This window comes from Dioscorea cayenensis, chromosome 5 (assembly GCF_009730915.1).
Source record: "Dioscorea cayenensis subsp. rotundata cultivar TDr96_F1 chromosome 5, TDr96_F1_v2_PseudoChromosome.rev07_lg8_w22 25.fasta, whole genome shotgun sequence".
NCBI classification, from domain to species: domain Eukaryota; kingdom Viridiplantae; phylum Streptophyta; class Magnoliopsida; order Dioscoreales; family Dioscoreaceae; genus Dioscorea; species Dioscorea cayenensis.
The window spans coordinates 26,222,895-26,237,380 of record NC_052475.1 but is presented as its reverse complement, the minus strand read 5'-3'; the positions used below and the strand labels follow the sequence as shown (position 1 = coordinate 26,237,380).

The following is a 14,486-nucleotide window of genomic DNA, read 5'->3' as shown; positions in this document are numbered from 1 at the left end:
GCACATGGCTACATCCAATTGTCAGAAAAGAACATGCATGTATGTTTTTTGGTTTCTGTACTATAGTTGTGTGTGTGAGATGGATAGTGATGTGCATTAATGGGTGTTTGGTTGGAGGTATTTGAATATGCAAAAGGTTTGTAAATGTGGGATTTTGATTGATGCCAAAAGTAAGATTCTGTAATCTTTAACCAAAAGCCTTATCTGGGCAATGAAACAGTGGACTGGGTTGATGCCTGGGTTTTGTGATATCAGAGATCCATATCCTTACTACAAACACTCCCTTATATGCCATTTGTGAAGTGCATATTATGTAAACTTACTACATAATGTATTTTTCATGACTTTCTACTGTATTATGCTTCACTTTAACAAGGCAATGTTGTGTACTTTCTACTAGTTCAGGTCTGTTGCCAAAGAGCATGATGATTTGAACTCAAAATGCCTTGAAGCAGAAAAAGAAGTGAAGCTGGTGCAGATGAAAATAGAAGATGCTGAGAGCCACTTGTCTAAGCTTCAAAAAGATAAGGACGGTAATTGAAGCATTTAGTGGTCCATTTTAAGCTCTAACGAACTTTTATTCCTGTATTTGGATCTTTTATTTACACGTTTTCTTTTCTGAAAATGTATGATTTATTTGTTGGTTTCCCCATTTTATGATTGCATGAACAGTCATCCCAAAAGTGGAACCACCCACTGCTTTTTTATGCATTTATTCTGCATAACACAATTTATCAGCTTCTGGAATTTAAGGCACTCAAATCAATGATTATTGTTTCAAATTATCAGAGGTTGGCAAATTAATATAGAACTTGTTCTGCATTTCTTGTTTCAGAAAATTCTTCAACCTGGTTCGACTATAAACAGGAGTCCAATTCATATGAGACAAATAATGACTGGATACCTTGAACTTGAATTCTTTTTGCCATATATTGTTTCTTCTCTTGTACATCAACACAAATCACATCATTCTGCTATGTCTTGTATTTTGTTATGTCTCACTAAAGAATTAGTTTTATTGTTGTTAATTTGTCATTAATTTGTCATCAATTCCAAAACTTACATAATGGTTGTGTCAAGGTAAACTATACTAATATTTTCTATATCGATCATCCTTCTGATAACTTCAATTTGTTAATTTTGATTTTCCAAAGCATATGAGTTTCAGGACTGGTGCATCATCCTTATTTGTCAATTTTTTTTACTTATCGTTTATTATCAATTATAATGACATGTTTTTTTGTATGTATCCTATCATTTTGCCTAATCTAGAGATGAATTTCTTGGTGTTTCTATGTTGCAGCAAAGAGAAGATTCCTTGACTTGAAACTCCAGTCGCTGGTCTCAGTTGCTTGTGATATTGAATCTTTTCCTGATGTTCTGGTTGAGGCTATGGGGAAAAAAGATGTGCAAAAAAGGTTGAAATAATTGAATTCTGATCTGAGATTGCGGTTCATTTTTTGGGTTTTGATTGAAATTTGCAAATGCTGAACCTTATTTTCAATGCAGCAAATACAACATTGCGGATGGAATGCGGCAAATGTTTGAACCTTTTGAAAGAGTTGCACGGGCACATCATATTTGTCCCTGCTGTGAACGTGCTTTCTCCCCTGAAGAGGAAGATGAGTTTGTTAAGAAGGTAGTTTGGTGTTTCTTGAGTTCTTTTTGGACTGAATTATTTTCATGCTTGATCCCTATGATCTCTTTTTTGAATTTTATATTGATATTATTGTTTTCTGTAATCAGCAAAGAGTGAAAAGCTCAAGCTCTGCAGAACATATGAAAAAATTAGCTGAGGAGTCATCAAATTCTGAGTCACAATTTCACCAATTGGACAAACTTCGAATGGTTTATGAGGAGTCTGTAAAGCTAGGAAAAGAAGCCATACCTTTTGCAGAGAAAAGTTTGAACCAACTGATGGAAGACCTAAACGAAAAGTCCCAGGCATTGGATGATGTAGGGAATGTCTAGCTTTTACTTGGCTTATATTTTTATGCATTACCTTTTCATTTTGCTTTGCAAGTTTGCATTTCCAAGTTTTTAGAAAATGAAGGCTCCTTATGACGTCGTAAAACCGGTTTTGTGATGCATTTTGACTACCAAAATTTCACGACTTTCTTACCACATGTTTGGACCGAACAAACTTTATATGTTTTTCAATCATCATTAGGAGTTAGCATACACTTATGAGTATTTGTTGTTATTCTGCAATCTTAGATTGGTATTTACACAAAATTGATAAAATATTTTTAATGTAATAAACCTAGAACCATTGTTATTAGAGCAGTTTATGGAAGTATATTTATTAGAAAATAAATGAAATCTTCTCAATTGCTTCTCTCTGAACCTTGCCCAATTTATTGTTGATATTTTTAAATTTAGGTCTGGATTGTTTATCGCTTGCCTGCGTTGCTAGACATGTAGATTTTGTGTGTGACAATGAGACCTGAACATCTCATAAATCAGAATAAGCTGCACCGGAAAATTTGGAAAATGGTTGGTCAATCTCATTCTCATTCCATATTCAGCTAAAACATAATTAGCGAACTCTCATCCATAAATTTTGTACTAGTGTAACTGTGAGAACCTCATCTTGATTTAAGAAGGTCAATTGCCGCTTTTTAATTAATTGACTTTAAATTAACACTTAACTTTTTTGTCTGGTTTAAACATACAAAACACTTCATATAAACGTTTATGGTGTGGCCTTTTTGTTGTCATGCATGGTTTAGTTTTGAGTTATTTTTGGGTGGTCATAGTTGTGAATTATGTAATATGATAGAGCGGAGTTACTAAGTCATAAGATGTCCTGGTATAGAAACTTCTTGCTCTGAGGGAAATAATCTGTGTGTAAATTGATAAGGAAGAAGGAAGACAGTATTGAGTTTTAGTTTTAAGCAAAATTCAGTGTTTTCATGTTTTCTAGTATGTTAGAGCGAATGCTTTTTGTATAGAAGGAACTTCCATGGTATTTCTTTATAGACAGAAAATATAGGTTATTCTTGTTTCAAATGTATGTGGGAGGTCAAAACCATCTTGTTTTTAGTACCTACATTCTATTGATTGTTGTTTAAGCCTCATTGTCACCAATTCAATGTGATATCATCCTTTTGGAGTTTCCTTTGTTGTCGTATTGTTTATATTTTCATCTGATGAATACTTGTCATATACTTGCATGGTGCTTATTTTGTAGCTTGTTGTGGTTCTTGCTCAAGTTAAGGCTGAGAAAGATGCAGTTGAAGGTTTGTTGCAGCCAGTTGAGACATTTGAAAAGTTTTTGGGTGATAGGAAGTCTCTGGAGGAACAAATTGAGGATTTGGAATACAAACTTGATGTCCGTGGTCAAGGTGTCAAATCAGTAGAGGAAGTAGTTCTCCAGCTGAATGCTTTGCAGAACAAAAGGTAGATGTTTTCTAAGCTCAGGGCCTATGAGCTTGACTTTTATGCGTCCTTTATTTGGCTAACTTGATCTGTAGTATTTTCTGTAATAATAAGGTTAAATAACTAGAGGAAATATAAGTTGTAAGCTATTCATATGATTTAAAGTAATTATATGTGCATTCAGGTTAACCTTAGTGGAACTATAGTAACACTTAAAACAAATTTGATTGTGAATCATTAAAGAATTAAGTGATCTTAGATTATATTCTGATCCTTGATAGGAAAAACAGCATCATATCTTATTTTAAAATCCAAGCCGTGCTCATATGCATATTGTGTCTTATTGCATATATATTTTCAGTATGTTTAGAACCATATCTGACTCCACTTTTTGGCTGGGATGGTTGGGACCTTTGGCAGCTATCTAAATGATATGATGGTAAATACATGTGGCATTTTGTTGGTAGTACTTGAGATTATGTGGGACGCACATCAAAACATCAGTTCTCTGCCTGTTAAGTCAATTTTGCTGGCCTCTGTTGATGTTGGGCTTCAGCGTTTGCTAGTTCTGGCTATATCTTAGCTCCAAGGACATTGGGACTTTTCTAGTTTCAGATTGAGTTTGCCTTGTTTGTAAAAATAAATAAATCTAAATAGTTACTGTGATTTTATGAGTTTTAACTATTTTATATAATTTACAAATGGTTGTAATCATTCTAGCTAATAACCAAGTGGTGATCAAGAACTAAATCAATTTTGGCATACCTAAAGTCAAAGCTGCTTATAAAATATAAAGGAAAGATGCAAGTACCAACGGCGGTTGGTTGGCGGTAGAGGTTTAGGGCCGCTTAAGCAAGTGATTCACGTTCAAATCCTTGTGATGCAAAAAATTCCCATTGAAAGAGGTCTGACCTTGTAATGGCTCTCAGTAATCTTGCCCCAGATTAGTCTAGAACCCGTGGACTCTTGAATACTGGTGGTCAAAGGATCAGAAAAAAGGGGTAAAGTGCAAGTGTCAAGACCTGTAGCATCTTTAGAAACAGAAATATACCAAGTTAGTTGAGGTTTAGTCAAAATATTGACATGTATGATGAATATTTAGCAACAGGATAGTATTCCTTGATGGATTAAAATGAATTTTGCTAGATGCTTTTGAAATATTTTAGATTTTCTTGCTTAAATGTGACCAAGCATTATACCCCCTATTTTATGTTATTGAACCCAGCAATATAAGGACAATCATTGTGAGTTTGATTAACTTTGATGCTTGTTTCTTTAATTATTATTCTAATCTTTTTTGAGTGTTCATGTTCTGCTTCATTTGGAACAGGGAGACTCTAAATCAAGAAGTAGAGAATCTGAGGGATGAACAAAGGTACCTAAACCTTGACATATCAAATTTACAGACTCGTTGGCATTCTGTTAGGGAAGAGAAGCTGAAGGCAACCAATATACTGAATAAAATTCGGAAGACGGAGGAGGAATTGGTTCGATTAGCTGAGGAAAATGAGCAGCTGGACCTGGATGAGAAGGTGGGTTTCGTTTCATTTTCATGTAATATTGCCATCTTTTCTCGAGTGCTTGCATCTGGCTTGTGTTTGGTATTCCTTTGACCTAAAATTTACTTTGTTGATTGATTTTATTTTATTTATTATTATTATTATTATTATTATTATTTATTATTATTATTTTTATTATTTTTATTCTCAAATCTCCTAAAGCAGCTACTTTGTCCATGCTTGTTGTGGTTTAGTTGATCGTTTAGATAAATATGCCCTTTCAAATTTATGTTCTTTTTACTCCCTCCGTTCCTTTTTACTTGTCATATTTACTTAATTCACACCGATTAAAAAAAAGTTGGTTAAAGTTAGTTGGTTACCTATATTTTATAAAAAAAAATTCATTACTTTCCAAAACTATCCCTGTTTAAAACTCCACTAAGTAGAGTATATGATTTAATGCTTAGTTTATTGTGATTTATTGAAAATTGTATAAGTACATTAAATTAAAGGGTAAATTTGGAAAAAAAATTATTTAATGCTGCACAAAATTTCTAATGTGACAAGTAAAAAGGAACAAAAAAGAGCTCCAAAACATGACAAGTATAAAGGAACGGAGGGAGTATTTGATTAGCAAATTGGGAGATGTAACTCTCCTAAGAGTGGTTCAACACATTTTGTATGTGGACATATGTTAGGATTGACCTAACTAGTTTTTATAAAGGGCACATTCAGATCATTGTTTTGCTTCTTTAGCTTAACTCATTTGGCTGAATTGATTTTTATTAAATGGCTTCTGTAATGATTCATTACATTGCTAACATGGAGTTAGAACAGAGATTAATATGATTTCACAAGTGCATAATTGCTTTGTTTTTAATTATATATTTTTATTTGGAGAGCAGAGAAGATACTTTATTATTATTATTTTTTTCCTCAGGGAGTGAAAGAAGTTTTATTTCCTCTCAACATTAACAGAAGGCAGATATAAAGTATCCATTTGCGAGTGATTATTAGATATCAATATGTAAAGCTTTTTATAAGTACAGTATAACTACCCTAAAGACCTTTCTATGATTTTTGTGCTCTTTATATGTCACCATCCTGGCCTTTTCCTTCGTAATGTGTATTTTGGATAACGTCTTTGTTCTCATATTGACCCTCCCACTTGTGTGTTTACCCTAAACACTTGTCTGCACTGTATAGTGTATTTGGTTTTTGTCTTTCAATGGTGTGCATAATCTCTCGGAGGATAATCTTGTTTACTTGCATCTCTCATGTTTCTCTTGTATGGTTCTTGTTTCCTGGACTCTTTTTCTAATATTTGCTTATTGAGTTATATAATTATTTTCAGTGCAATTTTTAATTGCCTGATTTAATTTAGTCCCATGCCACTAGAGTATGATTGGAACAGCAATTTAACGCTGTTTTGTTTTTTGTGACTACCAATGTACCATCAATTATAACAGTTTCCTTTTAAAAGCCCATCTGCTTTTACTGTTCCTTGAACTGAACTTGTTGCTCATCCATATGTTAAGGCTTAGTTTGAAAATTGAATTCTGAGTTTATGACTTCATGCTACTACATTCTGGTGCTTGTCCTGTTTTCACTGCCTATAGATTTTTTGTGATTTTTCAGCATTTGGCTGAAGATCTTGTTTCAGTGGTGAAGGAGAAAGACACATCACTGCTAGAATACAATGAGTTGAAATCCAGACTTGAACAGGAATATGATGAGATGGCTGAAAATAAAAGAGTTTTTCAGCAAGAGTTAGAAAAGCTTCTTGCACTTGCTTCTAAGATCAAAGAGTATGTATATTCAATCAGAGACTTGCTTCTATGATTTAACATGATTCATTATCAAGTCTCTGTGTATTCTGTTCAAAATGGTACCAGGTATCAGGATTCTAGGAAAGGAGAGAAGTTGAAAGACCTACAGGACAAGCATTCTTTATCCAAATCTCAACTGCAGAAATGTGAGAGCATGAAACAGCAAATATCAGCTGATTTGAACAAAAGTAAAGAGTTAATGCGAAATCAAGATCATCTAAAAAGAAATATTGATGACAATCTAAATTACAGAAAAACAAAGGCTGAAGTTGAAGAACTGACTTGTGAGATAGAATCATTGGAGGAAAAAGTATTAAGTATTGGTGGAGCATCAGCAGTGGAAGCTGATCTGAAAAGGCATTTGCAAGAAAAAGAGAGATTTCTCTCAGAGGTGATAATGACTTTTACTAGAACTGTTCATTAATCTCTTGATGATGGCCTATTCCTCTTAAGTGCTTATGTATTTATCATCAGAATATTGGTTATGCTTATTTTGTTCAGTTAATTTGACTTGTTTACTATTGATCATGATTGATAAACATGTTCAATATAGTTCATGTTGATAATTCTAGCCCTGAGCTTATAGAAACTGCACATCTACATTCAGCAGACCTACTCATGTGGATCCATTTCATTTATGTCCTGGAATGTAGCAAAAGTACACAACTTTTGATCCATTGCATTTTAACATGAGGAGATCAGCTTGATGTCATCTCTTTCTGCCAAAAACAACTATCAACCTTTAAGCTAGCACTAATTAGCACTCACAAACATTTAATATCAATATCCATCATAAATTAGCATAGATCGACTGAAATATATTTGTGATCTTAAAGAACATGTTGGCATGTTGCTTTTCCTTGGGTTAATTGATTTGAGAAAATCAGTAGACTAGATAGGTATGTAATTATAACAGATGCTCATTTTATGCTATGATTTGAGAACGTTGGGAGTTAATTACAAGGTTTGAACTTGTATTCTAGGGTTAGGGATGAGATGACTAGAGGACGTAGTTTTTTTTTTTTATATATTTTTTTTAAATGCAAGTGGTTGCCCTGCATCTCAAACAGTTTTACTCAGTTTGGATCAAGCGTATAGCAAGTTGAAGGGGGTTTTGGGTTTCTGACAGGGTTTTGACAACATGTTTTTTTAATAGCATTGAAATGTTGAACTTTGCTTAAAGTAGCTCCTTAATAATTTGCGGCCATCAATTTGTAAAATGTGTAGTTGAAAACTTTAGTTAAACTATAATGTCTATCTTAAGTCGGCCTAGTGTGCATCCCTCAACTTTCAAGTTCACCTTTCTCTCCTCTGAAGGAATAAAACCAAAAATTTTCTTCCTTTTTTATGACTTCTATGATTTAGAAACTGAAGCAGAAGTTATTAATTCTATGTTTGTGAGAGAAAGATAATAATTATGATGCGAACTCTGTTATGGGTGAAGAATTTCTTGTTCTTTTGTAGTGAACTATACATATTTAAAAAAAAAAAAAATTAAGCTTCCCAGTGATATCTATACTCTACATTTCTGGTGATATGTCCTTGTCCATGTTCGTCTCTTTTTCCCTTTTATAATTGTTTTATTAGTTGTGGTCTTAAATTAATATAAATGCTAAGATTATTGAGGACAGATTAGAGGAGGCTTATATATATACATAGTTTTGTGGAATTTTTTTATTTTTATTTTTATTTTACTGTGTGTGTGTGTGTGTGTGTGTGTGTGTGTGTTTGGATAGGTATTATGGAAGTTTAAAAGGAAGGAAATAGCATCTTGAAAATTGGATGCATAGATGAGTTATGATGTTCAGCACTGGTGTACTGTTTCTTCAACAAATAGAAGAGGTCACTCTCTGTTTATCTTGGTCTGTTCATCCACAGTCAGAACTAAGCACTTTCTATGGATGTGGGATGGAGTAGGATTCGGTCTTTCAACATTTGATTCGTTATCAGTAGATATGCCACTTAAACATATCTGTTCTGTCTCTGTTTACTTTTTGGAATTTGCAAAAAGTATGATAAAATTAGGGTTTCTGGAAGTTTAAAAGAAAGGAATGGACATTTAGAAACTCAGACTGTTAATTGGGCTATAAGGATTGTTCAACGCTCAACTATTGAAGACTATATGAGGGGTTTTTCTTTTTCTTTTTTCTTTTTCTTTTTTAATGCCTATGTTGAACTAATTCATTCATAATGGCTGTAGTTCAGTTTAATCACACCATTGGCTTCTACTAAACATGACTCTTTCACAAATACTTTCAGTAACCAAGGTTACCTTAATCAGTTATTGATGGAAAAATACTGGACTGCATAAGCATTGCGGAGGCACTAAATCCAACTAGGTTGATTAAAATGTCTTGTTGCCATAATACCAAAAATTTTAAGCAATTGATCGCAGATTTATGTACCTGGTAAAGTACATTCACAGTTTTTACTTGAATGTAGGGAAACCAGGATTCTTAGAAGGCAGCTGTGAACACCGCATTAAACATGCTGGTACTCTGGTAGAGTTTCAACTAAAACACCTGACCCTAACCTCTGAAAAGGAATTACATGGTGGGGTTCTGTAGATTGTCAACCCTTTCTATCTTCTGATATATGGATTTAGGCAACAAGAGGTTTTCTAATTGCATGGACCAGACAAGACCTATAAAGCATGTCTTTTACTTAAGCCTTCGGTTTTGGAGTTGAGCTTTACAGTTTTTTTACCTTGTAAACTGGAATATGCTTTATATCCTTGAAATAAGGCTTTGAAGATAATGCCATACCCCCTACTATCAGCTCATCATTATCTTTTGTCATTGAAAATGTGATGCCCTAGTTTGATCTGATGGTAATGCCATTTTTCTTTTTTTGTCTCAAATTTACAGTTAAATAGATGCCAAGGTACACTTTCAGTCTATCAAAGCAATATATCAAAGAACAAGGTCGAGCTTAAACAGACGCAATACAATGACATAGACCGGCGGTATTTCAATCAGCTTATCCAACTTAAGGTGATTGGTGCTTTTTTTTTTTTTTGGGCATGCCATTTTCAGCATCATTACTATCAATTCCTATTTGACTATGTGCATTGCCTGCAGACCACTGAAATGGCGAATAAGGATCTGGACAGATACTACAATGCCCTTGATAAGTGAGCACTTGACAAATTGATTTTCATGTTATTCAAGAAACATAATATGTTTTTGTAATGGAATATCTTCCTCTTAAAATTATGGCATTCGCATTGACATTTCTTGCCTCTAAAGATTTCTCTTAAGAGATTGTCCAAATCTAATAAAATTGAATTTTTAGGCATTTAAACTAAAATAATGGATAGGTTGGTCAAGCATATCGGCTTTGTGTACCTAAACAAGTTGGTTATGATGTTAATCATTTCATTTGCGGATCCATGTACATGTTTGTGCACTAGATTTGGTGTGACTAGTCTTGTGAATCTCTGATTCCACATTCACTTTTGCAGTTTACCTCACAGATCATCATATCCCTGATGCATTTTCCTTTGTAAGAAATAGGTATTGAGCACCACACATAGGCATTGTTTGTTTCCATTTGTCATTTTACCTTCTGCTTACTGAGTTTGGCTTCTATTGCTTGCTTGACATATGCCCAGGGCACTCATGCGTTTCCACACTATGAAGATGGAGGAAATTAACAAGATCATCAGGGAATTATGGCAGCAAACATATAGAGGACAGGACATTGACTATATAAGTATTCATTCTGATTCTGAAGGTGCAGGCACTCGATCATACAGCTACAAGGTAAAAATCCTAACAGCCTAGAAGAGGTTCTTGGATAAGCTAAGTAATATGGATTGCTGCATTTACAGGTGGTCATGCAGACTGGTGATGCTGAGCTGGAAATGCGTGGAAGATGTAGTGCTGGACAGAAGGTGGGAGAAAAGTTTGGTTGTTCAAAGAGGCTGAATAAAATACACTAACCTTTTGATGGCAATATCTAAATAGGGCTTATTGTTGTCTATTTCCCACTTCAACTTAGATCCTAATTGAACTTGTGGTGATTTGTCATTCAGGTTCTTGCTTCCCTTATAATCCGGCTGGCACTCGCAGAAACATTTTGTCTCAATTGCGGTATACTAGCACTTGATGAACCAACTACCAACTTGGATGGTCCGAATGCAGAAAGCCTAGCTGCAGCTCTTGTTAGGTATTTGCCTGTATTCTTCTATTAATAGTGAGTAATTATCTTAAGAAGGGCAACTGGCATAACTCTGGTATCTTGATTTTGACAGAATTATGGAAGACAGAAAGGGGCAAGAGAATTTTCAATTGATTGTAATTACTCATGATGAACGGTTTGCTCAAATGATTGGTCAACGCCAGCACGCGGAGAAATATTATCGTGTCGCCAAGGATGAGCAGTAAGATTTGAGAAAACATCCTTTAAATTGTTTGTTTATAATTTCCTTATATTAATCATCCTGACTCTTTGATTGATGGTCAACACAGCCAACACAGCATTATTGAAGCGCAGGAGATATTTGATTGACGGACAGCAACAGCCTTATGGAGTGATGGAGAAGCATAAATGGAACATGCTAAACATTTTGGTTTTGCCATTCCAAGTTATTATGATTTGCCATAGCAAAAGACTATCTGTGTTCCATTTAGGAACGCGTAATGTGTAATCTTTAATTGATGCATAGATAAAACTAGGACCCGGTGGTCTCATGCACATAACTGTTTATGTAAATTAACCTTTGCTTTCAATTTCTAAGTGGAAGTGAACGGTTGAATCAATTACTGGGTGCCTATTCACATTCGCTGATGCAGGCTTCCTTGTTGCACTCAAATCTTGTATATGAACTGGTTCAATAGACATTGATTTAGTATTTTATCTTGTGTGTATCTCACTTAAGTGCAAGAATGAGTTTTTACCCCTTGTGCAGAAAGTTACTCTCAAACTGCATGAAATGTGAATGAACCTCGGAACAATTGTTAGTGTGAAGCTTCAGGTTAGATTTAGATTCACAATTTTCAATTAAATGTCTGAAAACACAGAAAGCAACAAACACAACTGTTAAAATAGCAGCAACAGCTTAGGTAACATAAACATGAAAAGATATTAATAAGCAGTCATATTCAGTGTTTTCCTGTAATGCAAACACTACTAGACAGACAAGATAAACTATAGAAACTCTCATCAGCAATAGAATATCCAACAATTAGTTACTAGACTATATTTGAAAGCAATGCATTGGGCACATGAAGAGAATGCACAAATATTCTTTGTGAAACTCTGGTATTCCCAATCCTTCAAAACCCAGTGTTGCCATGACCACCACCTCCACTGAAACGCGGTTGCCTTCGATCATCACTGGCATAGCTTACACGAATAGCTCTCCCATTCAGTTCCTGAGAGTGGTAAAATGGGTAATCTGGCATTGAACTTTACAATGTACTTTGCTTGCACAACAACAAAACTTGTAATTAGACTTGGCATACCTGACCATCCATGCTGGACATGGCTTCATTGGCATCTTCATTACTTTCAAAAAGCACAAACCCAAAACCCCTAGATCTTCCACTCTCTCGGTCTGTGATAACTCGTGCTGAAAAATGAGAAGAAAAATCACAACCCTAAAAATATCATAAGCACAATGAACCATATACTGCCAATAATTGTTTCAGCAATGCTTTTGTAACCAAAGATCACCAACCTTCAAGCACATTACCAAAGCTGCTAAATGCTTCCTTCAGTGTTTTGTCGTCGGTATTAAAGGAAAGACCTGAAGAGAATAGCTCAATAACAACTCATTCAATATTAATAAAACAGAAAGAAAAAATAAACAGCTGCCGACTTATGCATGTAGTTACATGGAAAAAATAAAATGAGCCAAAAGATGCAAATGGATGAGTAGCAGTCCAGGAAATACACATTACCTCCAATGAAGAGTTTTGAAGATGAAGAAAAACCCCTAGTGGCATTCAGTAAATGTGTCACAGGACGTGGTCCAGTTGATGACAAGTTGTTCAGTATGCTCTGCCTAATAAGCTTGCAGAATGCCATCTGGTTGAATGATTTGAGATCTGTCAAAACAATCTGCCACTCATTAGCATGGTAATTTTTGAACAATCAAGATTCATCATTATTCTACAAATTGACAGGAAATGTTGCTGTTGAAAAAGAAAAATTACTTCTAAAAACAAGCCAGAATTAAATTACAGCAATAATTAATCTTGAGCCCAATATCACCAAAATCACAGCTTGAATGAGTAACTAGGGTAGTTGTGACAAGTGAGAATTAGATGAGTGGGAATGATTCTCACATGAAATGCAAGGACAAGTCTTGGTGAATATAGGTAAGGGAAAAATTTATTCTCATTTATCACCATGCTGTTAAAAATACTTAAAGCACAACAGTTTTTACATGAAACTTCAAGAAAGCTAACCATGGTTCGGCCATTTTCCCCTTGTTTATTTATCATTTTCCAGGTTTTGGACTTGAAATCAACACAACAAGAACAGCTGCTTGAAAAATTGTAGGATTCGGACTGGACAGTAAGAGCTGGTGTAAGAGATTTGAAGAAACGAATAAAAGTTCTCTTAAAATCTTCAAAGCCTCTAGCTAAAATATCAACCAAGTTATATTATAAAGTAAAGAGAGAAGTAACACTAAAGTGTAATGAATATCAATATCAGATCAATGATGATAATGGAACTAAAAAAATATAAATCTCACAGAAAGAGGTAATCTTTCTCAACCTTGTGTGCTAATTCCCATGATAAAATGAACTATGGCATATACTTTGATGGAAAAAAAAAAAATCACAGCATAACCATTTGAATTATTTTCTTTTAAACAACTAATCCAAGTTCAAGGTTTGCACCTTCATCATTCCAACACAAAAGTTCAAACATTGACAATCAATCATACCAATCTCCATTATTGACTAACAAAATAAAATATGGTCTTCCAACAAAGAGGCATAAACAGGAAAATAGTTCATATAGTATACATAACTAATGGGTAATATTTCAACTGGGGAAAGATAAGAGCTTTTCATACCGAAATCCTTTAACATATAACATATCAGTGTCCAAACCTACTTGAAGAATGAATTGAGACCATCCAAAAACTTGCTACAAAAAATGAATAAAGAAATAATGCCATCATATTCAAACCTAATTTCTCAATCTAGCCTCTCAAAAAGTAAAAATCGAAAGCCAATAGAGAATGGTGATACAAACAACAATCCAAGCACACAAGAGAGTGTTCATTAATCCAGCAAAACAAAATAGAATGAACGCACAAGAAATCAAACAATCTAACGAATCAAACAGCGAGAACAACGTCGTTAAATTCCAAAAAAGCACAAGAAAAATTGCAACTTGCGCACGAAAACACTTGTTTTGGGGGGTTTTACCTTCAGGAACCCTTAAAACAGGAGCTGAAGAGCGCGAGAAAGGAAAGGGTTCTTCTAGGGTTTAAAGCCTCCCGCAGAAAAATATCTGATTTTTTTACAAATATACCCTTATACTTTTTTCTAATTACATATCATGGTTTGTAAACGGTTTAATTGCCATACAGGTCCCTGTAATTGTATATCTTCTGTCATTTTAATCTTTGTAATACTTTTAGGTACATTTAAGTTCTCATATTTGAGACTTTCTAGTCCGCGGCATAGATGGCGTTAACTTTCTCAGCTTTTTCTGTACCGACGTGACTTTTTAATATGAAATTGGGGACTAAAAAAATCCCAAATCGATCAAATATGAGGACTTAATTGGACCTAACTGCAAATGTGATTTT

At 34.3% G+C, this 14,486-nt stretch overlaps 2 protein-coding genes across 4 annotated transcripts in view; one reads left to right on the top strand and one right to left on the bottom strand.

The window, feature by feature from the left end:
* The window catches only part of LOC120260675 (DNA repair protein RAD50), a 21,705-nt gene extending 10,233 nt beyond the window's left edge, over positions 1-11,472 (top strand). The window contains exons 13-27 of one of the 2 annotated variants that reach the window (XM_039268212.1): positions 406-533; positions 1,304-1,418; positions 1,510-1,639; positions 1,747-1,956; positions 3,194-3,402; positions 4,712-4,913; positions 6,519-6,688; positions 6,776-7,100; positions 9,577-9,702; positions 9,790-9,842; positions 10,323-10,473; positions 10,542-10,604; positions 10,746-10,879; positions 10,965-11,093; positions 11,182-11,472. In XM_039268212.1, the coding sequence (XP_039124146.1) occupies positions 406-533; positions 1,304-1,418; positions 1,510-1,639; positions 1,747-1,956; positions 3,194-3,402; positions 4,712-4,913; positions 6,519-6,688; positions 6,776-7,100; positions 9,577-9,702; positions 9,790-9,842; positions 10,323-10,473; positions 10,542-10,604; positions 10,746-10,879; positions 10,965-11,093; positions 11,182-11,221 (2,185 nt within the window). In that variant the 3' untranslated portion in view covers positions 11,222-11,472. Of the gene's footprint in view, positions 1-405; positions 534-1,303; positions 1,419-1,509; positions 1,640-1,746; positions 1,957-3,193; positions 3,403-4,711; positions 4,914-6,518; positions 6,689-6,775; positions 7,101-9,576; positions 9,703-9,789; positions 9,843-10,172; positions 10,225-10,322; positions 10,474-10,541; positions 10,605-10,745; positions 10,880-10,964; positions 11,094-11,181 lie in introns of those variants that run through there. The other variant, XM_039268213.1, reaches the window with a different exon arrangement.
* Positions 11,473-11,771: 299 nt separating this feature from the next.
* LOC120260374 (glycine-rich RNA-binding protein 4, mitochondrial) lies at positions 11,772-14,196 on the bottom strand. Of its 2 annotated transcripts, none has more exons than XM_039267839.1 (5): positions 14,101-14,196; positions 12,616-12,762; positions 12,393-12,461; positions 12,178-12,284; positions 11,772-12,087 (listed from the first exon to the last, which is right to left on the bottom strand). In XM_039267839.1, exons 2-5 carry the CDS (start codon positions 12,740-12,742, stop codon positions 11,989-11,991), a joined length of 402 nt encoding a protein of 133 aa, XP_039123773.1. In that variant the 5' UTR covers positions 12,743-12,762; positions 14,101-14,196; the 3' UTR covers positions 11,772-11,988. The 2 variants fall into 2 exon arrangements, with proteins under 2 accessions (XP_039123773.1, XP_039123774.1); XM_039267840.1 differs by lacking the exon at positions 14,101-14,196 and adding an exon at positions 13,126-13,238.
* Positions 14,197-14,486: the final 290 nt, after the last annotated feature.

Bases quoted from the DNA above. Each gene is read 5' to 3' on its own strand.
- LOC120260374 (XM_039267839.1), bottom strand. From the start codon at position 12,742: ATGGCATTCTGCAAGCTTATTAGGCAGAGCATACTGAACAACTTGTCA. The intron at 12,462-12,615 runs GTAATGTGTATT...TATTCTCTTCAG, and splicing joins TTCAAAACTCTTCATTGGAG to GTCTTTCCTTTAATACCGAC. The intron at 12,285-12,392 runs GTTGGTGATCTT...CTCATTTTTCAG, and splicing joins CTTTGGTAATGTGCTTGAAG to CACGAGTTATCACAGACCGA.